This window comes from Pteronotus mesoamericanus, unplaced genomic scaffold (genome assembly GCF_021234165.1).
Source record: "Pteronotus mesoamericanus isolate MK-2021 breed Mesoamerican mustached bat unplaced genomic scaffold, CSHL_Meso_final contig_56, whole genome shotgun sequence".
In the NCBI taxonomy this organism is placed as follows: domain Eukaryota; kingdom Metazoa; phylum Chordata; class Mammalia; order Chiroptera; family Mormoopidae; genus Pteronotus; species Pteronotus mesoamericanus.
The window spans coordinates 7,271,562-7,298,233 of NW_026555201.1; the positions used below are offsets into that span (position 1 = coordinate 7,271,562).

The 26,672-nt window shown below is 35.3% G+C and overlaps 1 protein-coding gene and 1 pseudogene across 2 annotated transcripts in view; one reads left to right on the plus strand and one right to left on the minus strand.

The window, feature by feature from the left end:
- The window catches only part of MSRB3 (methionine sulfoxide reductase B3), a 166,546-nt gene that overhangs the window by 64,316 nt on the left and 75,558 nt on the right, over positions 1 to 26,672 (plus strand). For both annotated transcript variants that reach the window (XM_054580055.1, XM_054580054.1), the window contains one exon: positions 21,776 to 21,804. In XM_054580055.1, coding sequence (XP_054436030.1) covers positions 21,776 to 21,804 — 29 coding nt within the window. The remainder of the gene's footprint in view (positions 1 to 21,775; positions 21,805 to 26,672) is intronic.
- LOC129075853 (cytochrome b-c1 complex subunit 2, mitochondrial-like) lies at positions 1,158 to 2,620 on the minus strand (annotated as a pseudogene).

Sequence of the window (26,672 nt, forward strand, 5' to 3'; positions counted from 1 at the left end):
ACTTTTTGTATTCTCCTAAGAGGTTTTATAAAAATGCAAAGTGACTTTTTAATTAAAAAAATTCTTAGTGAAATAGGAATAAATGTAAATACTATGTTTTATCAAATATGAGAAGCAGTTGATAAAAAGACATTTCTTTTTTAAAAATATATTTCATTGGTTATGCTATTACAGGTGTCCCAATTTCCCCCCTCTGCTGCCCTCTGTCCAGCACCTCCATTCCCTCCAACAATAATCCCCACCCCTTAGTTCATGTCCATGGGTCATGCACATAAGCTCTTTGGCTTCTCCATTTCCTATACTATTCTTAACATCCCCTTGTCTATTTTGTACTTACCAGTTATGCTTCTTAATCTATGCACCTTTTTGCCTATTCTCTCCCTTCTCCCTCCCAGCTGATAACCCTCCAAATGATCTCCACATCTATGATTCTGTTCCTGTTCTGGTGGTTTGCTTAGTTTGTTTCTTTAGATTCAGTTGATTGATAGTTGTGAATTTGTTGCCATTTTAATGTTCATAATTTTTATCTTTTTCTCAAATAAGTCCCTTTATTTTTAATTTTTTTTATTTTTTTAAATTTATTTTTTCAAATACATTTGTCTCTGCCTACCCCCCACCAAATAAGTCCCTTTAACATTTCATGTAATAATGGCTCAGTGATGATGACCTCCTTTAGCTTTACCTTGTCGGGAAAGCACTTTATTTGCCCTTCCATTCTAAATGATAGCTTTGCTGGATAGAGTAATCCAGGTTGTAGGTCTAAGCTTTTCATCACTTTGAATACTTCTTGCTAGTCCCTTCTTGCCTGCAAAGTTTCTTTTGAGAAATCACCTGGCAGTCTTATGGGAACTCCTTTGTAGATAACACTGCTTTACTCTTGCTGCTTTTAAGATTCTCACTTTGTCTTTAACCTTTGGCATTTTAATTATAATGTGTCTTGGTGGGGTCTCTTAGGGTCCAACTTGTTTGGGACTCCCTGTGTTTCCTGGACTTGTATGTCTATTTCCATCACCAAATTAGGGAGGTTTTCTTTTATTATTTTCTGAAATTAGTTTTCAATTTCTTTTTTTTTTTTTTTTTAAACATGAGTGTTTTATTGACAGTAGGTTGGCTGGAAACAATTACCTGCATTTATATTTTTTAAGATTATTTCATTTCATTGAAAAAAAAAGATAAATGTTACATTATAGACTTGTGACTTTCATGTGGTTGCTGCTCTGGGTTTAGAAAACGTCCAGCTCTTTCTGCCATGTTTTAGTATTACAGCTCGTCATCAAAAGGTATATGCCCCAAATTTCCACTTGCTGCCATTGACTTCTTGCCAGAAACAAATTTCTATGCAGCATTTATGACATCAGTGTCGGCCACTGAGTCAATCTGCTGAAGGACTGTGGATGGTGGTATGTACGAACCGGCAACAAGGGCCTGAGACCCCACTTCTTCCAGGAAACCCTCAGAAGACTCCACTGACATTAGATACCCAGCCTTCAGCTTGTTCTTGGCAGCCTGGACATCTGTATTGGAAAGGTTTCCCTGAGCAATTGTTTTTACTTGGTTGTAGGCAGCCTTGATAACATCTCCAGCAGCTGCAGCCTGTGAGATAGTGTAAATCCCAAAGAATCCAGAATCTGAGTAACTGGCATTAAAAGTGGAAATGTCAAATGGATGGTGAATCCCCTTGGCGACAGCTTGGTACAGAGGGCTGGTGGCATTGCTGCTCCTTTTAACATGTGGCCCAGCGCCAAGGACATGCTGGAGAACACTAAATGCATTTGCTTCTGCAATTCCTGTAGCAGCACTTTCTGCTACAAAAGCAGCATGGACGAGGCTGTCTCCATTCTGTTCTTGAATTTCACCTCCAGGGTATCTGGCCTTTGCACCAGATAAAGCAAGCCCACCCCTCATGTTCAGAAACCATTCAGCAACTTACTTCAGAACAGAATGACTCACACCAAGTCCAATCAAAGCCATTCTTGCACTTGTAAAATGGTTCCGAACATAGTGATGTAACTCATCTGATGTCACCCTTCCAATCCTATAATCTGGACAATACAAGGAATTAGCGAAGGCATTTCAGTAAGCTGCACCATGCAAATTTTCAATGATACGAGCCTGTGGATTTTGATAAGCCGCAGCTTTGTCAATCCTTAGCTGAGACTGAAGGGCTGCTACCTCCCAATGACGAAATTCAGGTGCTGTGGTAACACTGAGCAGGAACTCTGTTAGAATATCGACGTCATCCCGTAGGCATTCCACAGTGTAGGCCATGTTTTCCCTTGTTGAAGTCACACTTAATTTGCCACAAACTGTTTCAATGCCACGAGTTATCTTGAAAGATGCTGCTCCTGTAGTCAGACTGGATGCAAGATGAAGCAAATGAGAGGTTCCTAAGTTGTTAAGAGTCCTCGTACCTACTGCCTGCTTTAATGAACAAACCAATTCTTGATGCAGGAGCACAGTTTTCCAGAGAAGCAATCACTAAACCATTTGGTAATTTGGTAAACTCAAGGTCCTGAGGATGTGGAAGCACTCCTGCAGGGCCAGCTGTGGCTTTCACTTTGGGAGCAACTTTGAGGAAATAAAATCTCGTGAGAGACCTGGTTCTGGTTAGCAGCTTCATGGCCCAAAATTGCTCCCCACGGTCACCGCCGATCTATAGGAAACCATTTTTCAATTTCTTGCGCTTGTTCTTCTCCTTCTGGCACCCTTATGATTCAGATGATTGATATATTTGGAGATATTCCAGAGACTTCTTATACTATACTCATTTTTTAAAAATTCTTTTTTCTTCTTGCTATTCTGGTTGGATGCTTGTTTCTTTTTTTATGTTTCAAATCGTCAATTTGATTCTCAGCTTCATTCCCTCCAGTGTTGGTTCCCAGTGGATTTTTCTTCATTTCACTTAGTATAACTTTCATTTCTTCCTGAGTGCTTTTTTTAATGTTGTTGCCATACTCAGTGATTTGTTTGAGCATCCTTATGACCAGTGTTTTGGATTCTGCATCTGATAGGTTAGTCATCTCCTTTTTGTTTAGTTCTTTTTCTGGGGTTATGTTCTATTCTTTCTTTCATTTGGGCCATATTTGCTTGTCTCTTCAATTAAGCAGCCTCCCTGTGTTTCTGTGTACTAGGTAGAGTTTCTTTGACTTGCTGTCTTAATAGTGTGGCCTACTGTAGAAAAGACACCTCTCTGGATAAATGTGGCTTGTTTAAATCCTTTGTTGTTGGACTTCCATACAGCTTGATTTTCTGACCACTCTAGCTGTAGGTTTTTAGGTCTAGCTGTAGGTTTTTCTGTGGGTTGTATGAATAGGTGAGGAGTGTTTACCTATGCCTCCATCTTGACTGGAAATCTCTGATTAAAGGATTTATTATTACTTCATGTAACATTAAGTAAAAAAACTGCCAACTAAATTTTGAAATGCTCTTTATTGGTTATAGACACATTCGGGTTTCAGAGATATTAATGTATTAAAAAATAAAAAGTGTCCAGTACAATCAATGAAATACTATACATAGTGTTGGGGGCAACCAACTAAATATTAAAAATATGAATTTAGACCCTACATTCAATATCTGACAACCCAGTATCTCATACACCAATAAAGTTTGGGTTAAATAAAAATGGAAAATATTAACAAGATTATACAAGCCCTAAGGGAAAATATAAGTGGGAAATTTGTATAACATTGGGGTGAGATAAGCCTTTCTAAACAAGATTCCAAAGAAATCAAAAATAAAAAAATTTATTAGGTGGGATTACCTAAATATTTTATATTTTTATAGATCAAAAACTTTAAAAATTGGAAAACTGGGAAAAATATATGTAACCCACATGATAATGGATTAATGTTTAAATAACTTGAGAAAGACAAACATCAGTTAAAAAAGGAGAAATAAGCAGATACTTTTCAAAATAAGAAATATAATCAATAAGCATATGGGAAAATCTTCTGCCTCTTAGTAATAAAAAAAGTAAAACAAGGAATAGTTTTTTTACCTAACAAATTAGCATTTATTTTCTTTTTTTTCTTTACTATATTTATTTTTATTTATTTTTAAGTTAAATTTATTGGGGCAGCATTGGTTAATAGCATTATATAAGTTTCAGGTGTACAACGTTATGACATCTATATACCCTATTCACTACCCAAAGCCTAGCCTCTTTCTGTCACCATATAGCTGATCCCCTTTATCCTCTTTGTCCTCCTCCCATCTCCCATCCCCTTTGGTAACTACCATTCTCTTTTCTGTATTTATGACTTTGTCTTTTTGTTTGTTGCTTTTTGTTTTATATCCCACATCTGAGTGCAATTATATGATTCCTGTCCTTTTTTGTCTTATTTCACTTATCATACTTTCAAGATCCATCTACATTGATGAAACTGACAATAATATTTTATCTTTTTATGTCTGAGTAGTATTCCATTGTATATATGCACCACATCATCTTTACCCAATCATTCATTTTTTGTGAACTTAACCCCAAAGGCAAGGGAAGTGAAAGCAAAAATAAACAAATGGGACTACATCGAACTAAAAAGCTTCTGCATGGCAAAAGAAACCATCAGTAAAACAAAAAGGCAATCAACTGACTGGAAGAAGATATTTACAAATGATACCTTCCATAAGGGCTAGTACCAAAAATATTAAGAACTCATACAACTCAACAACAACAAAAACCAAGCAATTTGATTAAAAAATGGGCAGAGGACCTGAAGAGACACTTTTCTAAGGAAGACATACAAATGACCAACAGATATATGAGAAGATGCTCGACATTACTAATTATAAGGGAATTCAAAATCAAAACCATAATGAGATACCACCTCACACCTGTTAGAATGGTTATTATTGATTAAGACAACATGTAAGTGTTGGAGAAGATGTGAAGGAAAAAAGAACCCTCCCATACTGTTGGTGATAATGTATATTGGTGTAACAATTACGGAAAACAGTATGGAGGTTGCTCAAATAATCAAGAATAGAACTACCACATGACCCAGCAATCCTTCTTCTGGGTATCTACCTGAAAAAATCTGAAAACACGTATTTGTAAAGATGTATGTACCCATTATTCACAGTAGCCAAGACATGTAAATAACCTAAGTGCCCTTTGATGGATGATTGAATATTTTCAATTTCAAATTCATTGTTGGTTAAGGTCTGGGAAATTAGCACTTTAAAATAATTCTGGGTAGAGTATGAATTGGTAGTAACTTTCTGGATGGTTTTAGTAAGTATGTCAAAAGTCTTAGAATTTTGTATGCTTTTGATCTAGCAATTAGACTTCTAGGAACTTATGCTAAAATTGGGCATAAATATAAAGCTACAAATGTTTTTAATCATTCTTTTTGTGATAACAAAAATAATTTAAATGTCCATAATTCCTAAAATAACTACCTAGTGAAAATATATATGGCAGTTCAAATAATATTACAAAAAATATTTAACGATCTGGAAACAACTTAAGACATTTAAAACCTACAAAACAATAACTACATATGACCTCATATTTGTAAAATACACATATCTATAAATATCTAAACAGAAAAAAGTTTAGAAGGTTATGTATAAAATGTTAACAGTAATTATCTCTGCATTGTTGGATTGTACATGATTTTTTTCCTTTTTGTTTTCCTTATCTGTTCTTTTTATTTTTTAAAAAAGATGAACATGTATATTTTGGGTAATAAGAAAAATATTTAATATTGCTTTCAATATTACCTTTACTCACTGTGTTACTAACACTAAACAAATTATTTTAAAAATTTACTTAAAACATCACATTTCTATCCCCAAATTTATCTTTTCCCAGTGATAATTTGAAAGAATCAAATGGAATGTAATTCCAAATTGATTTTTGAGAGACCAAACTCATCTATTTATTAATCTACTCACATACCAAGTAGATACTTTACCCATTGCCTTCTCTTCTAAGTTGTTGCTTTTTCTTTCTTTTTTACTTCTTTTATTCCTAAGTGACTGATTATGGTGATAAGTCAGAAAAGGTGGCCACTGGGTGGTTGGACATCACTCAGTCCTTTTATTTACCTACCTTTTCTTGGCCTGCACTTAAAGCACCATTTTAAATTTTCTCTCTCCTATGACTATCTTCCATCTTTCTATAATTCTCATAGTCCTATTCCCAGACACCTGGAGATAATTGATAAGGAATGAGACACTAAGGTCAGAAGATCTGTATTTATTTCCAAACAGACATATTTTAATAAACTGTTTATTATACTTAAATTAGGGGATTAAAAAAAAAGCATTGATTGAGGACTTGCCATGTACCAGTCATTATGTTAAACACTTTCACGAAAATTATCTCCTTTATTCTTCATAACAAATAAAAAGTCAAAGCAGACAAAGGGTATGCAATTTACAGAAGGTAACACTAGCAGTAAAAGATGGAGCTAGGACACAAATCCAAGTCTGTTCCCAAAGGAACTGCTCCTTGGCTATATTCTGTCATAATGCCTCCCTATATTCTGGCTGATTATTCTTTTTGCTGAGTAATTCACCATCTGGTAGCTATCATACCCTGGCATTAATTGGTGCTAATTTTCTGATGATGGCCCACTGACTATACATGGGTTTTGAAGTGGAGAAAGCTGTGATTAAGGTATAAGACATGTGAGGTTAAAGTCACAACTTTCCCCACTTACTGTATATGACTTTGAATAAGCTACTTAACCTCTATGAGCCTTAATTTCCTCATTGGTAAGGATAATACCCATGTCATAAGAACTTTTGAGAGGATTAAGTAAGTAATGTTGAAATATTTTGTCAGTGGATAAAACAGTGTAAATGTGAACCATAGATACTAAAACATTGTAAGGATTAGCATGACTTGCAGATTTCAGAACTAAAGTTCATTATAGAAAGGGAGTCGTGTTGTTTATTTAGAACAGAGACCAAAAGGTCAGTTAGGTAAGGCTTTAATATTCTGAGACGTTTAATCTGTTTGCTGTTTGATTCACATTTTAGTGGTTACTGCCAATTGGTGTTGAGGATGAGTAGTAATTCACTGCAGGCAGGTAGAAGAGGGAGGAGGGTAATTTTGCTTGTCCAACATCAAGGCAGATCTGGAAAAATCCTGGAACAATAATAGGTAATTAATAATCCTACTGTCTCACAAATTGACCAGCCTATATCCAGAGTGCTCTGTGGTTCAGTATAAGACCCTCACTTTAAAAGGCTTATGGAAAAAATGCGCTGCATTCAGAGAAGAGCAACTGATCGTTAGGAGACTCAAAACCATGTCACTTCAAGAAGAGATATCTTTCACCAACTGACTTATTTCACTTAGCGTAACAGTCTCTCCAGTCAACTGTGTGGGGATTGACTGTGGGAGTGGGGGGAGGGTGGACTGCGTGGAGGAGGGCAAAGGGGGGGAAATAAAAATTGGACAGCTGTAATATGATAACAATAATGAAAAACAAAAATAAATATACCTTTCTAAAAACCAAACAAAAAAAGAAGAAGAGGGGGAGGAGATGATGAAAAAGAACTGAAAATGCATAGGTCAGAGGGAGGAGAAAAGTCATGGAGCCTTCATGGTCTACTTCAGCAGTTTGCAAATCTAACTCTTAGGCTAAAAAATTCCAAGCCTCTCCCCACTCCCCACCCCAACTCCCCCCTCTCTGCCAAAAAAAAAAGAAAAAAACAACCCTTTTGATTTAACAAGATTGTGGTGGAGCTGAGAATTGTTTTCCTTTTTTTTTTCTTTTTCTTTTTTAAAAGTTTTCCCTAATTCTTACATTTGGTTGTTACACGTCTAGAGGAGGCTCAAGGAAGATTGGCCTTAAGGTTATGTCATAGCCATCTAAGAGGGATCAAACCCTACAGACAACAGACAATAAAAGCTGAAGATTTAGACAATAAGATTTATCAACTGTCTGAATGTGAGATTTGTGAAAAAGCTGTTACTAATGATTAATTTGATGTTTCAAACCTAGCTTGGGAGAAAAGACGATAAATTCAGTTTGGAAGCCTGGTAGATTTCAGGTTTTAACCTAAAATTTCAGATACATCAATATTCCCCAGTGTGTTACACTAAATGTTTGTTTCATCAAACTACTACTCCTGCATAATACCAGTTCCATGACATGTTAATATGTGTTCATTAAAAAGAGAGAATTCTGCGGACTAGTAAAACACAGGAATACTTATTGGAAAATGTTCAGTTCAAATAAATCAATGGTTGCTTTATCATGAAAATCAAAGAATGCATACAAATTCACTGATATAGAGCTCCAGGAATAGAATCTTATATGTAACATTTCTGAAACATTTTGACCACGGAATCTTAATTGAGGAACATACTGTGAGGCTAATGTTACTGATAACACACATTGGGAAATGCTAAAGAGGAAGATAAAGGGAGATATATGAGGCCTATACTGTATAAAGGCTGAAGTAAGGTACATTGGTATTATGGAAGGGGTGAACTAGATAGATTATTTAATGCTGCAGAGGCTCAGGGAAAAAAAAAAAAAAAAGAACCAGAGGTTGGTTTGGCAATGTTAGAGAAGAATTTCAGTAGAAGTAGTAGTAAAAGTCAGATTGTGAAGATTTTAGGATAAAAATCTCATCTTTTCAAACCACAAGCTGAAATGTGGTAAAATTAGAATAATCCCAGAAAACACAGTTATCTTAGTCATGGCACTATAGTTAAAATAGGAGTGATGAGACTAACCCCTTAGAACTGGAGTGAAAGCAAACTCAAGGTGAAAGCTTATTTATTTATTTTTCTTTTTTTTAAAATTGTTGTTCAAGTATAGCTGTCTCCATTTCCCCCCAACCCTACCCCACCCAGTGTAAATGGGAATATATTTAAGTTATTAGAAATGAGGGAAAAGGGATTTAAAGAACAGATTGAATAGGCTCTACAAAAAAAGATGAATGTTTTTCATTCTGGGAGATAGGTAAAAGATTTTTTTAGATTAATAATTGTCCATCTGTGAGATGAGTTTTAAAATATTCACGCTTTGGGATTAGCTAGGTTCCCTGCTTGTAAGTGGGTTTGCTATAGAGCAGGAACTTAACAAATGGCACCTCTTAGCAGTGTTTCCGCTGTTTCCATATTTGAGCATTGCTTACCACATTGTATCACACCACCACAAGTAGGTAGACGGAGAGTCAATTAAAGTCAAACAAGGTAACTATATTCATTTTATCAGTCCTATATTTTATGATCATGGATCCGCTGGTTGTAACTAATGATTCCTTCTGGTATTCATAATTCATCTCTATTATCTTAAGTTATACTTGGAAAAAGCTACACTTTTGTTCATTTGTGCCTTGATTTGTTTTCCAGTGGTCTTTCTAGTTGAGATTTTTCTGCTGTAAGGAAAATTGCTTTATGCTGCTGGAGATTTTCACATTTTACTTCTATGGACTCACTTCGGTATATAGTGTTAATGGCAGCTGCGTGACTCATAGTCTACATCAGCATAAATTAACTTCATTACCTCTGTGGTGTGCCCTCTTTGAGATTGCTCTGAAAGACCACCCAGAAGGCGGAATTTACACAAACTGCAGCGGCCCATTCAATTTTAGAAACTGAGCAGTACTGACCAAATTACACCTGCATCCTTCAGAATGATCCCATTTGCTCCCGATGGAGGTTCAAACTGTTGATCTTAAACTATTATCTGTATGGGCTGAATTATGGCTACTTTAAACAAGACCCCTTCCTTCAAATAGAGTGCATTGCATGTAGCAAGCACTCCATAAAAGCTTTTGACTATGACAATGAAAGTTCAAATCTTCTAGTGACTTTCTTTTCATGGTTTCCATGTTTGGGGGACAGCTTCTTGATATTGAACCTTTGTCTTTCATTTTATTTTTGCTTGGGGGTTTAATGGAGTGTAAGTTTACTGACCACATAAAACACGTCTTTTTAGTGATGAATCTTTTCAGGTGATTTGCTAGCCCACTCTGAGTAATTCATGGAACCTAAGGTTTTATCATTTGACTCATGTGGCCAGAAACTGTAACTATAAAATCAAATGTTTTTATTAAGTTTGCCAAGAAAGTGCAAATGTATTTTTTTTTCCTTGAGACCAGGCCTTTTCTGACAGATTTTTACTTGTTTAGTGTTTAGTTCAGTGCTCCCCAGAAAGGTTAACTTTATAATGGTGATTCATGACAACTTGTGAATGTGGAAGTTTCCACAATGTGCCGGGAAATTTTTTACTTCCTCATAGGGCAAAGAGTTCCTTTGGGAATTACTAATGTAAACAAATTGAAATAATTAGGAAGGCAGAATGCTTTCATATTTTAAATAGGAGAAGTTTTCTTTGCTTTAAAGGAATGCCAGCCAGGTCATGGTACTTAATATCATCTGGAGAACTTAAAAGTATAAATTTCCAAACTCTTTAATCTGTGCTTTTTTTAAAGCTTGATGTAATTTGGATAATCATACATTTTTCCAGAATCATTGAATTGGACCTAGGGAACCAGTGATTTAGTGCTAATTTTTGCCCCCAAATTAGGTCAAGAAACATTTTATACCATCTCTTTTTGAGACATTTATATGCTTTTCTGTTGTAAAGTAGGTTTTTAGTATTTCTATGATTAAAAAATACTAAGAGAATTATACTAGTCTGAGATCCTGTGTGAGACCGTACAGCTCAAAACTTTATTAATCCTACAGCTCACAAGAATAAATCCTGAATTAGCAATAGATAGAGGTGGCAAAATGACTCAGATGCAACAAAACCTATTCTTCTCTCATCCCATCCCCCTTTTTCCTAAATAAAGGTTGTATTCATTATCTACCTAGTGATTGGAGCAAAAATCCCGAGAGTCATCCTTGATTACTCTTTCCTTCACTTTTCACATCTTATCTGCCACCACATTTTGCGCTCTGTACTTTCAAGGCATATGAGTTATTTTGAATTGGACTCCTTATCATATCCACTGCTTCACTATCGTCTCTCATCAAAACTACTTTGATAGTCTCTCTGCTTTGGCTTTTTTTCTTAATAGACTTTATTCTTTGAACAGTTTTAGATTTGCAGAAAAATTGAGGAGATGGCACAGAGTTCCAAACACTCCCTTACCCAGTTTTCCCTATTATTAATATATTAATTCGTATAGTGTATTTGTTACACTTTATGAACTAATATTGACACATTTTATTAGCTGAAGTTCGTACTCTAGTCCTATTTCCTTAGTTTTTATCTAATGCCCTTTATCTGTTCCAGGGTATATGCTGGGCAGCACATTACATTTAGTTGTCATGTCTCCCTGGGCTTCTCTGGACTGTGGCCGTTTCTCAGTCTTCCCTTAGTTTTGATGACCTTTAGAGTTTTGAGGAGTATTGATCAGGTATTTTATAGGATGCCCCTCTGTTCATATTTATGTTTATGTTTTTCTCATGATTTGATTGAGGGTATGGGTTTTGGGGAATAAGATCAAAGAAATAAAATGCCATTTTCATCATCTCCAATCAAGGGTAGACATCATCCACATGACGCTTTTTTGGTCGCATGGCTGAAGTAGTGTTTATTAGGTTTCCTCACCATCAAGGTATTCTTTTCCATTATTTCCATACTGTACTCTTTGGAAGGAAGCTGCTGTGTCCAGCCCACATTCAAGGTGTGGGGAGTTATGCTCCCCATCTTGAGGATGGAGTATGTACATACATTATTTGGAGTTCCCCTGAAAGGGAGATTTGTGTCTGTTCTCTCATTTATTTATTTAATTAATCATTTATTTATATCAATATGGACTCATGAATATTTATTTTATCCTTGAGTTATAATCTGGAACTACTTTATTTATTTTGTTGTTCATATTGTTCCAGCTTTGGCTATTGGGAACTCTTTCAGTTGCTTCTGTGTCCCCATGACATATGCCCTTTGATGTAAGGGTTTGTTTGTGTGTTTGATTTTTTGAGCCCTTCCTTACTTTCTGGCACTACTCGATGCTCTAGGCTTACCTTGTCTGCAGTCTTAGAAAAATCCATTTCTTCAAGGGGCTCTGGTTCCTATTATTAGAGAAAGGCATTAAAAACCAAGATCTGGGGTCTCTTTGCTTTGACTGTTGTTCCATTGTAGTTCATTCTTCATAAAATAGGGTGAGGACATAAATAATTTAAATAAGATTATAATTTGTTCTTTGAAACCTCTGATGATTTATCATTGCATTTTTAGAAATCATAATTTATTACAATGGCTTTTTGTGATTTGGCCCTTGTTTACTTCTCTATTTTCATTTCTTACCATTCTGTTTTTCTTTCACTTTTTGCTAGATACATTGGCCTTTATTTGCCCTTCTTCTCACCCTGTCCCCTTCTGTCCCCCTTATTCTCCTTCTTCTTCTTCATGCCAAGCCTGGGGTTTTACCTTTGCCTTTCCTTTGGAATCTCTACTAAAGATTTCATTTTGCGCCCACATTGCATGTAGGCTGCTCTTCCTTCTTTGGGTGTCAGCTGAAATGTCATCTCCTCCTAAAGCATATAACCGACCACTTTATTTAAAATAGCTTTTCACCCCCATCCTAGGAGCCCTCTATCCCTTTGCTCTATAAATTTTATACAGAAGGCACTCCATGTAAGCCTCTATCTGAAATAATCTAATTTATGTAGTTGTTGGCTACCTGACTCTCTTTACCAGCATGTGAGCTCAGTTTTAGCATCCCAGAGCCTAGAGCAGTACCTGCACATGGCCAGAGCTCTCTCTCTATATATGTGTAATGGGTGAATAGAAAAAAGAATCAATGACTTTCCATTTGCCATTTTCCTTTGAAAGTTTGACTTAGGCTGAGCTTGAATTGCTCCAACTGGAAATGCTAAATTTTTCCCTCCTATATATTCCTTGACCAGGAACCAAACCTACAACTGAGGTATGTGCCCTGACCAGGAATCAAATCTGCAACCTTTTTGATGTACAGGATGATGCTCCAACCAACTGAGCCACAGAGCCAGGGCAAAATGCTAAATTTTTAAGTAAAATAATGAATGCATTTAAGATTCTTAGGAAAATTAATTCCTATGTTCAATTTAATTACTGAATTGTGTAATCCTAAAATCCTCAAGGAAAATTTATTCCTGTAACATTTTCCTATGCTTCAATCATTTATTTTGTTCCCTAAAATTTATAAGAAGTTGCAGGTATTATTTTCCTTACTTTGAAAAGAATAATACCACACCTGACTTTATAAGATCCAAATGGCTTTTTTCAGGGCTTTGCAGAAAACAGAGAGTAAATGTAAGACTGAAAATCAGACTTTTTTCTTCATAGCTTCTTTATTAATTTACATTTTCCTCTGTGATTTTGTGTGGCTTCTTCTGTTTGTGTACAGTGAAATGAAGGGCTCCGGATAAATGTATTATCTAGACAATAAGAACATCTATTTTAACCCTAAAATTATTAACTAAAGATTTTTTTAAAATATAATGCCGAATAAATAATATACTTCCATGTCTTACTAAATAGCCTGATTAAATGTTTACTTTCATGACTTGTAGCTATCATTATAAATATTAGTTATTAAACTGTGTTATAAAGCAATGGTGCAATTAGGCCCTAATTAACTACACAGGGCTCTGCTTGTCCTTTTAAGAATTCCCATAGACTTCTGTAAAGTGTAGGGGATGATCTTCCTTTATATTTTCATTCCCATTGGTATCTTATTGAGGTGTCTTGCCTTCTATACTAGTTAACTCCTAATTTTTCTTTTTTGAGTTTCTTTTTAGATCTGCCAATTATTTTTTCTAGCATTAACCTGCTAGCCACAACTTCTATTGTTCTCTTTCTGATTACAACCTAGAGTAGAAATAAAAATTTCCAGGGAAAATAGGCAAACAAATATTGTCTGTAAAACAGATGTAGGGCAATAAATTTTACTACCTCTCAAGTTTGCCTCATCCCCCAGAGAGTACATGACAAATATGTTCACAACACTAGTTGTATAAAGGACCAGGCAAAACCTTTGGAAACATTCTCCCAGAGCGATATGAAGAGACAAAGAGCCCATTGATGAGAACCTTATGGTATGCCTACTGGTGGTCTCTAGTAATCTACAGAAGCAGCTGCCCAATGGTCAAAATGTAGGTAAAGCACTTAGGCAGAAAATGTAAAATAATGAGAGGGAATCGAGAAATCAAATATACTTAGCACCTAAAATGGGTTAAAGTATATAAGAGCTGTAAACATTTTTATTTATAGCTAGCTTCTAGGTTTTTGGCTTTTATTGGAGGTTTAAGGTTACTAAATATCTAACTGAAGAAGAAATGAAAGGTAGTAGTTTGCTAGGGCCGCCATAACAAAGTGCTACAGACTGGGTGCTTAAACATCAGAAATTTATTGTCTCACAGTTCTGGAGGCTAGACATCTGAGATCAAGGTGTCAGAAGGATTCACTTCTACTGAGGTCTTCTCCTTGGCTTGTGGATGGCTGTCTTCACTTTATATCTTCACATGATCTTCCTCTGTGTGTGTCTGCGTCCTAATTTCCTTTTCTCATAAGGACACCATAATAGATTAGATTAGATTAGGTCCACTTGAACTTCACTTTAATTTAATTACCACTTAAAAAACCCTGTTTTCAAATACAGTCATATTTTGAGGTACTGGGGTTTAGAACTTCAGCATGTGAATTTTGGGAGGACACAATTTGGTGCCTAACATAAAGGTATACTCTATTCTTGTTAACACTGTTTTATTTAGCATTCTGTATGGTGTAAGAAGATGGTCTAGTTTCATTTTTTTTTCTGCACATATCTGTCCAATTTTCCCAACACCATTTATTGAATAAACTATCTTTAGCCCATTGTATGTGCTTACTTCCTCTGTTGCATATTAATTGACTAAAAAGGTGTGGATTTCTGTCTGGGCTCTTTATTCTGTTCCATTGACCTATGTGTCTGTTTTCATGCCAGTACCATGGTGTTTTGGTTACTATGGCCTTACAGTATAGTTTGATAATAGGTAGTAAGAGTTATCCAACTTTGTTCTTCTTTCTCAGGATTGCTGTTGCAGTGCGGGGCCTTTTGTGGGTCTATATAAATTTTTGAAATATTTGTTCTAATTCTGTGAAATACATCATAGAAATCGTGATAGGAATTGCGTTGAATCTATAGATTATTTTGGGCAGTGTGGACATTTTAATGATGCTAATTCTTCCTATCCATGAACATGGTATGTGCGTCCACTTCTTTGTATCTTCTTCAGTTTTTTCTTCAGTGTCTTATAATTTTCTGAATACAGGTCTTTTACATCCTTGGTGCAGTTTATTCCTAGGTATTTTTTTTGTAGCCATTGTTACTGAGATTGTTTTCTTAATTTTCCGTTATGTTAGTTCGTTATTGGCATATAAAAATGCAACTGATTTCTGGGTATTAATTTTGTATCCTGCTACTTTGCTGAATTTATATATCAGTTCTAGTAGCTTCTTGGTGGAATCTTTGGGGTTCGCTATGTATAGTATCATATCATCTGCAAATAAAGACAGTTTTATTTCTTCCTTTCTGATTTGTATGCCTTTTATTTTTTCTTCTTATCTGATTGCTTTGGCTAGGACTTTCAGTACTATGTTGGATAAGAGAGGTGAAAGCAGACATCCCTGTCTTGTTCCCAATCCTAAGGGGAATGCTTGTAGTTCTTGTGTATTGGCAATGGGTTTGTTATATTTGGCCTTCATTATATTGAGGTGTGTTCCCTCTAATTTTACTTTGCTGGGAATTTTGATCATAAATGGGTGTTGGATTTTAAATGCTTTTTCTGCATCTATTGCTATGATCATGTAGTTTTTATCCTTCATTTTGTTTATGTGGTGAATCACATTTATTGGTTTGCAAATGTTGTACTAACCTTGCATTCTTGGAATAAATCCCACTTTATCATGATGTATGATCTTTCATGCATTCCTATATTCAATTTGCTAATATTTTGTTGAAGATTTTAGCATCTATATTCATCAGGGATATTGGCCTACAATTTTATTTCTTGTAGTATCTTTATCTGGTTTTGGAATTAGGATAATGCTGGCCTTGTAAAATGAATTTGGGAGCCTTCCCCACTCTTGAATTTTTTCAAATATTTTGAGAAGGAGAGGTGTTAGTTTTTCTCGGAATGTTTGGTAAAATTCACCCATGAAGCCATCTGGTCCAGGGCTTTTGTTTGTTGGGATTTTTTTGATTACTGCTTCAATTTCCCTAGGTGTAATCTGTCTATTCAGATTCTCTGATTTAGCTTTGGAATATTGTATGCTTCTAGGAATTTATCCATTTTGTCCAGGTTGTTCAGTTTGTTGGCATATAGTTGTTCATAATATTTTCTTAACATCCGTTGTATTTCTTTGGTGTCAGTTGTTATTTTTCCTCTTTCATTTCTGATTTTATTTATTTGGGTCCTTTGTCTTTTTTTTCTTGATAAGTCTGGTTAAAGGTTTGTCAATTTTACTTATCTTTTCAAAGAGCCAGGTCCTGGATTCATTGATCTTTTGTATCATTTTTTTAGACTCCATTTCATTTATTTCTGCTGATGTTTATTATTTCCTTCCTTCTACTCACTTTGAGCTTTGTTTGTTGTTCTTTTTCAAGTTCCTTTAAGTGTTAAGTTAGATTGTTTATTTGAGCTTTAGCACTTCAAATTTATTTTCAATAGCTAAAGGAATTTTACTTCTAAAGCTTTGTACTCTCCAGAGATATATACACAAGAAACAATTAAATTATTTTAAAGGAAACCTATAATTAAGTGCAATAAATCATACAGGCAGGAAATGATATTGGAACTCAGAGAAGGTAGTTATCAATGGGTCTTAGAGAAGAACGTATAGCCTGGGAACCAAAAATGTCCTTAAGAATTATCTGTTTTTTTCAGTCTTTATCTATTGGGAGTTCCTACAGATGCAAATTTTTATTATCACACACTCACTTTTCCTCTGTTCTCTCCTCTCCTTCCCCCCTCCTTTTTTCCCCTTTTTTTAAATTCTTGGAAACTGCAGCAAAATGACTAGCCCTGGTTTCTAATCTAGAATCCCAGTCTCTCGATTCTAATCCCAGAATCTTTGTTGCTCTTTTGTTCATGATTACCTTGATTTATATATTTCTGATTTTTAATTTATATTTCTCTGTTCTAAAAAAATCAAGCATGCAGTTAAGGGGCACTTTCTATTTGTATCTTTTTCTCAGTTTTTAGTTGGAGTAGCTAACATGTTTTTAAATATTCAAATTTATTTTTTCTTTCATGTATATTTTCCTGTTTTTTGTATTTATCACATCATTATCATAAATATATAACATAGAAACCTAAATTTCAGACACAATAAGTTCATAACCTAATGTTGCTATCATAACAATATCAGTTCAAATGTGTTGGGTTAATAGTAACAGAAATAGCCAAGTAAAAGTGGCCTAGCAATGCCAAATTTGAGTAACACAGCAAAACTCTAGAGGAAGGCTGTTCTGAAATTAATGATATCAGAGTTCTGGGTTGTCATTTCTGTGTTTTTTCTTGGCATTTCTCTCATGGTTACAAGATTGTGACCTAATCTAAGTGTCATATCCCTACATATAATAACTTCAAAGTCATGAAACAGGGAGAGAGTAGAAAAAGGTCTTATCCCTAAGTCACCGCTCTCCTTTTCATGGAGAGATACCTTTCCAAGAAGTATCACCAGCAGACTTCCCTGTACCTCTTACTGCTCAGACCTAACTTACCTGCCTGTCTGCTACAGTTGGCTTAGTCTACTGATGATTTGTTTCTGGGGTGGACACATTTTTAGAACCCTTCAAAAAATAGAATTCTGTTTTAGGGAAAAGGGAGACCAGCCGTTAGATAGGCAACAAATAATATCTGCCAAAATTATTGAACTCTTTTAATATGATCTAATAACCACATGAACAAATGTAGAATGACAATTTTGAGTGCCAAAAAGGAGTGACTGGTGATATAAAGGTATAAATGAAAGGGATCTAATCTAATCTGGCTATTCTTCAAAGAATTGATTTTAAGCTAATATGTGGAGAAAGGTTTTAGAAGTTAAATAGGCAGAGGGGTGAAGGGATACTAGAGTGGGTGAGAGGGAGCAGGAGGGAGCTCTCCAGGCAGAGGGAGCTTATTATGTTTATATAGTGAAAGAAGGCACAGAAATGTTTACTGCTATTATTACTGGACCCTGCTCTGTTGAAGGTCTTTGAATTACTTGTAGGGGTAAGAAGAAATACTTAGACTTGTAGGTAAGATCCCAAAATGTGAGAATTTCTGAAAAGTTTTTATGCTTTTTAAAAATACTGTTTTTCTATTACACTTGTCCCAATTTTTCCCCTCCTCTGCTCATCCCACCTCCTGCTCCCACAGTCAATTCCCAAACTGTTGTCCATGTCCGTGGGTCATTCATGCCTGTTCTTTGTCTAGTCTCTTCCCAGTCTTTCCATCATTATCCCCCTCCTCTACTCCTCTGGTCACTTTCAGCCTGTTCCATGTTTCTATGCCTGTGGTTCTGTTTTGCTCATTAGTTTATTTTGCTCACGAGATTCCTCTTATTGGTGAGGCGATATTGTATGTTTTTCACCGACTGGCTTATTTCACTTAGCATAGTATTCTCCAGTTCCATCAATGTTGTCCCAAAAGGTAGGGGTTCCTTCTTTCTTTAAGCAGTATTATTTACAATAGCCAAATGCTGGAAACAGCCAAAGTGCCCATCAGTGAATGAGTGGATCTTTTCTTTTTTTATAATCCTCATCCAAAGACATTTTTTCATTGCTTTTAGAGAGAGAGGAAGGGGGAGAGAGAGAAAAACATTCACCAAAGACTGGGAATTGAGCCCACAGAGGAAGGGGAAGGAAGCTCTAATCAACTGAGCGACACCAGCCAGGGCTGGGGTGGGGCTTTTTCATCACTCCTTCACTCTCTCCACCAGGCAGGCTGCTGAATTTCAAGACTGTCTAGACCACACCAATCTTGTCCAGGGGGAACCTCTGCCCCTGGGTGCCCTCAGCTCCCCATTCTCACATGAGAGTTTGAATTGCAAAGTTTCTGAGTAGGAACACAGGAGTAGGGAAAGCATATTGCCCTCCCCTCTTTGTTCCCTCTTCCTTCTGCCCTAAGGTCAAAGCTTCCTTCTTCAAGTAACAGCCTTAGGCGACCCCTTGTGCTGAGGTGCACACACACTAGTGGCACACTTGTCCTGAAGAAAGGGCCCACATAGGCTGAAGAAGCTGGCTTAGCACCATTTGGGTAGGGAATGCTGGGGATCCGAGTGCTTGGAGCTTCAGGGAGAAAAGGGGACTCCTTGCCTGTTGGAGAGGAGGACGCAGCCAGAGGAGGGCCAGAGCAGAGGGCTTTGTGCTCACTTGTAATGGTAATACTGCTCAATACATATATGTGAACACACACATTCATGTACATATACCTAAAACTTGTGCAAAATCGCACATATTCTCAATATGTGAAGTGAATTCTGTCTTCTTTTCTGTTCCATTTCAGTTTTTAAAAAAATACTAGTTGTAATACACTAAATTGATTTTTATAACCTACTAATGGATCAACTTGTGACCCCAGTTTGAAAAACTCTGCTAGAATGATCAGATTGATGTTTTAGAAACATTTGGCAGCTGATTAGGTGATGGATTGAAATGCAGGGGGGGATGCTGGTTATGAGATTATTGACTCAAAAATAGGCCTAAAGATAGAGTAAGAAGAGAGATGAAGGGAAGATAGTAGAATCAACAGGGCTTGGCAGCTAATTAGATATTAGGGTGCAGAAAAAAACTTGGAGAACGCCATGATTTCCAACTTAAATGATAGGGGAATTAGCAAAAAATTATATTTGAGGAAAAGACTATGAATTTAGCTTAGGACATGTGGCCTTTGAGGTTGCAGTGTGACATTCAGGCAGTATTATGTATTAGTTTGGAGACAGGTTTGGTAAAGTAGAGACTGTAACAGGGCTTTTGGATTTAGCACCAGAAAGATAATGATAAAACTTAGCAAGGACAGATCATAGTGGTTTAAAGAGTGACTATATTGGGAGATCAGGAAAGGACGACGTACAACATAGAATATAATCTGTCCCTTCAATAAACTTGATTGAAAAGTCAGGAAGAAAGAGGGAGGGCAAGAGCAAGTAACAGACTGGAAGGAAGGCTTCCATTTAATTCCAGAGCACTTCTAAGGGGAGGAGAGGAGGAACCTGTGGAGACCAAGATACTGAAGACGTGGCAGAGAGAGGAGTGACTGATGCAGCCTGGTTTCAGGGGAGATAAGAGAATGCATTTTAGGACATATATAGGAGGGAACCTTAGACAGAAGGAAGAACATAAAGAACATACAGGTAAGAAGGAGATAAGGATGTGTATGGAGGCAGAAGTTTTTCTCAACAGGTATTTGTTGCATACAAGCAGTAGGCACTATGTAGATGCTGTGGCTACACAAAGGTTAATAAGATGTAGCCTAGTGGGGAAGATAAGATAAGCAGGGAAACCAGCAGGACAATGTGTGGTCATTGTCATCTCTACAGTAATGCTCATGGATGTGGAAACAAAGAGGCATAAAGCAAGGCTCTCCAGAACAGGCAAAAAAATTAAAATGGGATTCTTCCTGAAGAAGGAGTTAGGGACATCTAAGAGAAGAATCGAGATGCAGACAGTGATAGGCTCAAGGACTCAGGAAAAGTGTGGACCTGGAATACAGTGGTGTTTATTGATAACCGTGGTTATAATAATAATTTTTGTTCTTATAGTTATTGACTTTGTTTAAGCATCAGGTGAAACTTTATTTGGGAATACTTGAGAAAATGAATTTTTATGACAAAAGAAGCTGCTCCTTGCTTATCCTCTTCCCCTCCCCCTTTTGATGACTTCTCTTGATGCTAATTTAGGTAAAGAAAACCATGGCTTCCAAAAGTGCTTTGGTACCCTGGCATCATTTCAAAGAAATCTCCTTTCCCACTTAGTTAACTACATTTCCCAGGGGAGAAAAAAACTTCTCTGTCAATGTAACATCCTTTAACAGGACTCCTGCTGGTCGGTTCTTGTATCTTGGGGTGGCAGCTGTGAACATATATGCTATTGATTGTTAATGTGTGATATAAATCCGACTGGAGCATGCCCACTAATTGGTTTGAGAGCTAGATATAGACAATGCTGTCTTAGAGTAGCTTGTGTAGATAGGCCTAGTCTTAGGGTTAATTCTGCTTGACAGCACATCAGCAGCATCTTGAGAGTAATTACCTAACAGAAGTTTTCCCACAGCTGAACTGAGAGCTTCAAAGGCTTCTGAATTTACAACCAGTATTAACCTATATCTGAAACATAATGTTCCCACAAGGGCTCAGATTTTTTTCTCCTACTTATTAAACATATGGGGTTACTAGGTTCATTTACTCTGTGAAGAACTTAGTGAAAAATTACTTGGTGTTGAATAATTGAAAATCTTAATAATAAGTCAAGAAGATAGTTTTAAGTTTTCTTCTTGCTTTATTATATTACTGAAACGAGTTAATCTGAAGAGACTGGATGCTTTTTGTTTTTTACGTGATTCACCCTGTTTCTCTGAAAAACAAGCTAAAAAGTTAATATCTTTTCTGTACTGTGCTATCTCTATGGATATGTGCATGTTTAGGAGACCTAGGGTAATGCATGCATTTAAAATGGTTAAAATAAATATATATTTACATTTTAAAAAGCTGTTTTACTTGTTGACCGATGTTCTGAAATCTATAACTATTGCATATACCCCCACTCTCCCCATAAAATAACAGTTATTCTTTAACAAGCAATTTTCATATTGTAAAAAATGTCTTTCCCTTTGCAGGTCAGAAACCAAATTTGACTCTGGTTCAGGTATGTTTACATTAATAATGTTTTTCTGAGTATATTTTATTTACATTATTCTCTGAGGAGTAATTCATCAGATCAAGAACCATTTTGATTTTAAACAGACGAGGCAGTCTCTTTTCAAAACATGAACCCCACCTCAAAGCAGGGATATTAACTGCTTGGAATCATAACTTGAGATATTCACCCTGGGATTCTTGATAGTTCTGCAATAAGCATTAAAAGCTCTCTATCTGCAGTTTTATTTTAAAAGCAGAGGTGGGGGTTGTACATAATCATTTCTCAAAATAGAATATTAGTCTCTCAGTGGACAAAGCATCCTGAATAATTTCAAGATTCTCTGCAAGTGACTTGTCATCAAATGTGGGTAATAGATACATCTAATCCAGCAAACTATAGAGTTTTAGCCAATAGAAACAGATATTTGTCTATGACTTATTAATTCATTTTTATTTATTTTGTTGGGGGAGTAATGGAAAATTAAGGCCACCTTAACCCATCATTTTGTGTCTATCAAGACAAAATTTACATTCTTACAAGCAGTGGCATATCAGCCTCATTAGGTGTTTTCTTCTCATTAAGCATGAGTGTAGCCTTATAATCCTTATGTTTGACTGTCTCTGTGTCACTTGCTGAGATTTGTGAGCTTCAGAGTTTCTGATGGTATTTACAGTTAAAGCACAAAAATGCCTTATGTATGGTGCTAAGGAATTATGCTCTTTAGTGAACTGCTAATAGATAGTAAACATTGATGTTTAATTCCAGCAGAAAAAATTTTCAGGAAAAATAAATTTTGAATTTAAAAGTAATGTTCTTACTGTGGTTTGAGTTCTATTGTGTTTTAACTTTAAAAAAGATTTTTGTTTATTATGTTCATAAAGGAACTAAGATAGATAGATAGATAGATGTGTTAAGAAGCCAACATGCCTTTCTTCTTCAAAATATTCTTTTATTGTATAGATTAGTGAATTTCTCCAACTTGATGAGACTCTATATAAAAGTAAGAAGCCTGTATATTTGAATTAACAATTTCACCTAATTTGAGAACTATGATTCCAGAAATATTCCCATTTTGTGTTTTCTTGGGCTTCTGAATCATGCATGACATCGATAGTATAAGATAAGCATTTCTGGTTTATAATACTGACTATATGGAGACTAGAGGCATGGTGGATTATATCAACTATTCGGCTTTTTAATTGATTTATAGGAGGTACCTCAAAATAGGGTGAAAAATCTGTCATTTTCAGTAATTAAAAATCTTTAAGTATAGTAAAAATAAATGAATAAAAAGGATTAAGGATGAATTTTTACCTAAAAGTGCAAGTCTTTTTATCATTGCCAGTTAACAAATATTTATTAAGTGCTTACTTTGTTATGCTTTGATTTAATTCCCTAAACATCAAGTTAGAAATTGGTTTTAGGTTTGAGATCTGGAATAGAGCTTTTGAAATGAAAAAGTCCACTAGGTTCATTTCAAAGGTAAAATCCGGAAATAGCGTACAAAACTGAAATATTAGGCAGCTATTGTCAAAGTCAGAAAATTTATGTTAAATTTTCAAATCCAAATTAAAGTGTGCTGCTAAATTCCTGTACTGAAGGTTAGTGTTTATTCTGAAAATAGTTATAACATCTGTACAGACACACATCTTTCACTTTTGTGACCTAAGATTTTGTTCATGATTCTTATTTTTTTCAAGTCCTAATTTTTTTAATGCCTATCGTCACAACATCTGCATGTCTTTGAAAACTATAAAGTTCTGTACTCTGAAAAATCTTATGGGGAGTACTGATTAAAAGTTTGTTTTTTAAATTTTGAACTAAATATATTGTGGAAATAATTTAGGTGGTTTCAAATTAAGAAACATAATATTTTTCTTATAAACTTTTAGCTTACTATCTGTTGAACGAGGGAATCATGAAAGAGTTAGAAATGTAATCTTTGGCATTTTATATCATGCAAATTTTGGTTAGAAATAAGGTAGCATATTGGAACAATTAAACGTATGACTTTAATAGGTTCAGATTCTCTATTGTTCATCAAATACAGAAAGTCAACTAACTCTGTTTAATGTTATGTACAGCTGTAACAGTGTTCCTGGCGAAGTGAGATTTTTAAATGAAGGAAGATGCCATCTTACTAAGGGAAAAAACCCTTAAAATAAATACTATAGTCAATGACTAGCCATAAAAGAAAGCATTTCAAAGTAAAATTATACACACAGACACACACACACATAAATTTTTTTCTTTTCAAGTCAAGAAGCCAACTTATGCAGAGCTTACTGCACATTTGCGGTTTGTGTAAATGAGTTTCAGGCTGTGGAGCAAGATTCTGGAAGAAGGAAAGATTTCATTGTTAGCACATGGTAAAAAAAGTCAGTTGTTGAATATATACTAAAATGATCAACCTAGAAAGAGATTTAAATTTTTCTATATTAAAATTGTGTCAGTTTTTTCTCCCAAAACAAATCCATAGATAACTTTGTTTTCTGAAGTTTCAAAATTTTTTGTAATGAAAAATTTCAACTATATATAAAAGTAGAGGGTATAATATAATGAACACTTATATATCCATCATCTAGATTTTACTATTGTTAGTAAGTTTCCATATTTGTTTCACTTTTATTTTTTCCTTAAAATATTTTAATATAAAAAACATATATTTCATGTGATTTTTAAAACCTGGAAGTAATTATCTTAACTTATTGAAAGAGATCAATAATTTTTTTAAGTTTTTATCTGTCTCCAAAATTTGGGTCACATATAAGTTCTTATGGAAAGGATTGTGGCATTACCACACCCACATTCAGCTCAAGAGACTAAAGTTCTGTTTGTGGTGAAGGTTAAGAAAACCTCCACTGGAAGGCAGAGGCACTGAATTAATTCTGGCCTGAGAACCCAAAGAATGTTCTATCCTCAATTAATTTGATTAAAACTTTAGCTGCCATTTAGCTGCGTTCTCTATGTACTGACTTATATACTGATTAAACTCCATTTCTGTTGGTTTAGTATAACTCAATCAATTGTCTAAAGTTTTTGGCTTTGCCGATTGAGAACATCTTTCTCAAGGAGTTTTAAGGTTTCCACTTAATACTATCTCCTAGTTGATGTATTAGTGTTGCTTGCCTATGATTGTGTGTAGTTGGTGATTTTACTAATAGAGTAAAACAGACTTCCTTTTATGTTCAGAAGTAGCAAGAAGCTGTGCTCTTTTCCCCACCGCCCAAGAAGGGAAGTTAGCTGATGCTGGAGGAAGCAGAGCATTGAGTTTAATGTAGTGATTAAACATGAAAGCCATATATCAAATCTCAGGAGAAACATGCTTTTGAAAGAGGCAGAGAGCTGTGGAGCATACTGCATGATAGGCTATGTAAACAGAGCCCTGGAGGTCAGTGTGTGGATGCAAACCAATTAAATAAAGAACTTACTGGCTTTGCTTTCTATCACTTGGATGGGGAGGATCACAAGTTAACTTGCACAGGGTTCACGTGTAAACTTTGCTTGAATAAGCTGGACACCTTTGGAAACTTCATTAACTCTTTCAATTCATTAACAGATTTTTAAAAAAACTTAACTGAAGTCCCTAGGAAATTAAAAACAAACAAACAAAAAAACAAACTCTATGCTCTGTTGGCCCTTCTGTACATACCCATCAGCAAAGGTGGTAGTGATGAGTAGAATGGAAGAGAAAACAGAGGGTGAACTGCTGAAAAGACCAGAGTTGGCTGTGTAGTCAGGTTTCAAGAACACGCACATGTCTTTTAAAAACAACCCATTTGGAAAAGCAGAGCTCTTGCAAAATAACTGAAAAAAGATGTTTTTCTCCTCTGAATTCTGGGTATGAGACAAAGATATAGTTGGAATTTACTAGTCACTACTTAACATCAGGATATTGTTATTTCTGTTCCATTAAAATAGAATAGTTTTCTGATCAAGAAAGACCTGAAACCTATAACTGTGTGTTAAGGACTGCCTGGTGTCTAATTCTGTAGTTCTAACCTTCTCAGGCAATGTTTGGGTGAGAAAATGAAATACCAAGTTAAATGGTATAGTTTCATGATCTATAAACATTCAAAACAAAGATTTTTTTTTTTTTCTGTAGAGTCATGTTGGCTCAGAAAGTGAATAAGCTTATGTTTAGTGCTTGTTGATTCTGAGCTGCTTGGAATAGCTATGCTAAGGAAATGGACTTATAGAGCACACCAACTGAAAGGTATAAAATTTCATGAAAGCAAATTATGGAGGATTAAGAAACCTAATGAGCATGGTTTAGTGTGGAGAGTAGAGGAGGGAGCTCACTATTAAACAGAGCCCAAGAGTGTACAAGGTTAGAAGATCCTAAAGGACACCACAATAAAGGCACAACAGAATATAATTATCCTGTTGGGGAAAAAAAAATCCTCCAAGGAACAAAAAGCAGCTAGTGTCGCCTTTAAGATTTGTAGTTAAAAAGGAACCTACACTAGGGTTAGGAAATCAAAGAATATAATCAGTTAAAGCTTGAGGCAAAAATAGAGTAAGCTGATAATGCTGGCCACTAAGCTGAAGGGAAATGAAGAATTCCAATATAGTAGAACTAGAATTTTGAAAGTTTATAAGTAAATGAGACAATTTGCTTAATATAGTAAGCCTTTCTCAAGAAATATTTATAAGGAAAACATTTTCAGATCTCATAAATGTGAGAATATGTTGACAATATTTTTTTAATTGCTAAAAATCAATTTCATCAAATACATTTTAAAATTTAATTGTGGAGGTTGTAACAGTGAAGAACAAGGGAATATAGTATAAATATAAGAATATTTAAATCTGCCATTTGTTATCATTCACTAATAGAAATGACTATCTATACATTAATTCAACATGGATTT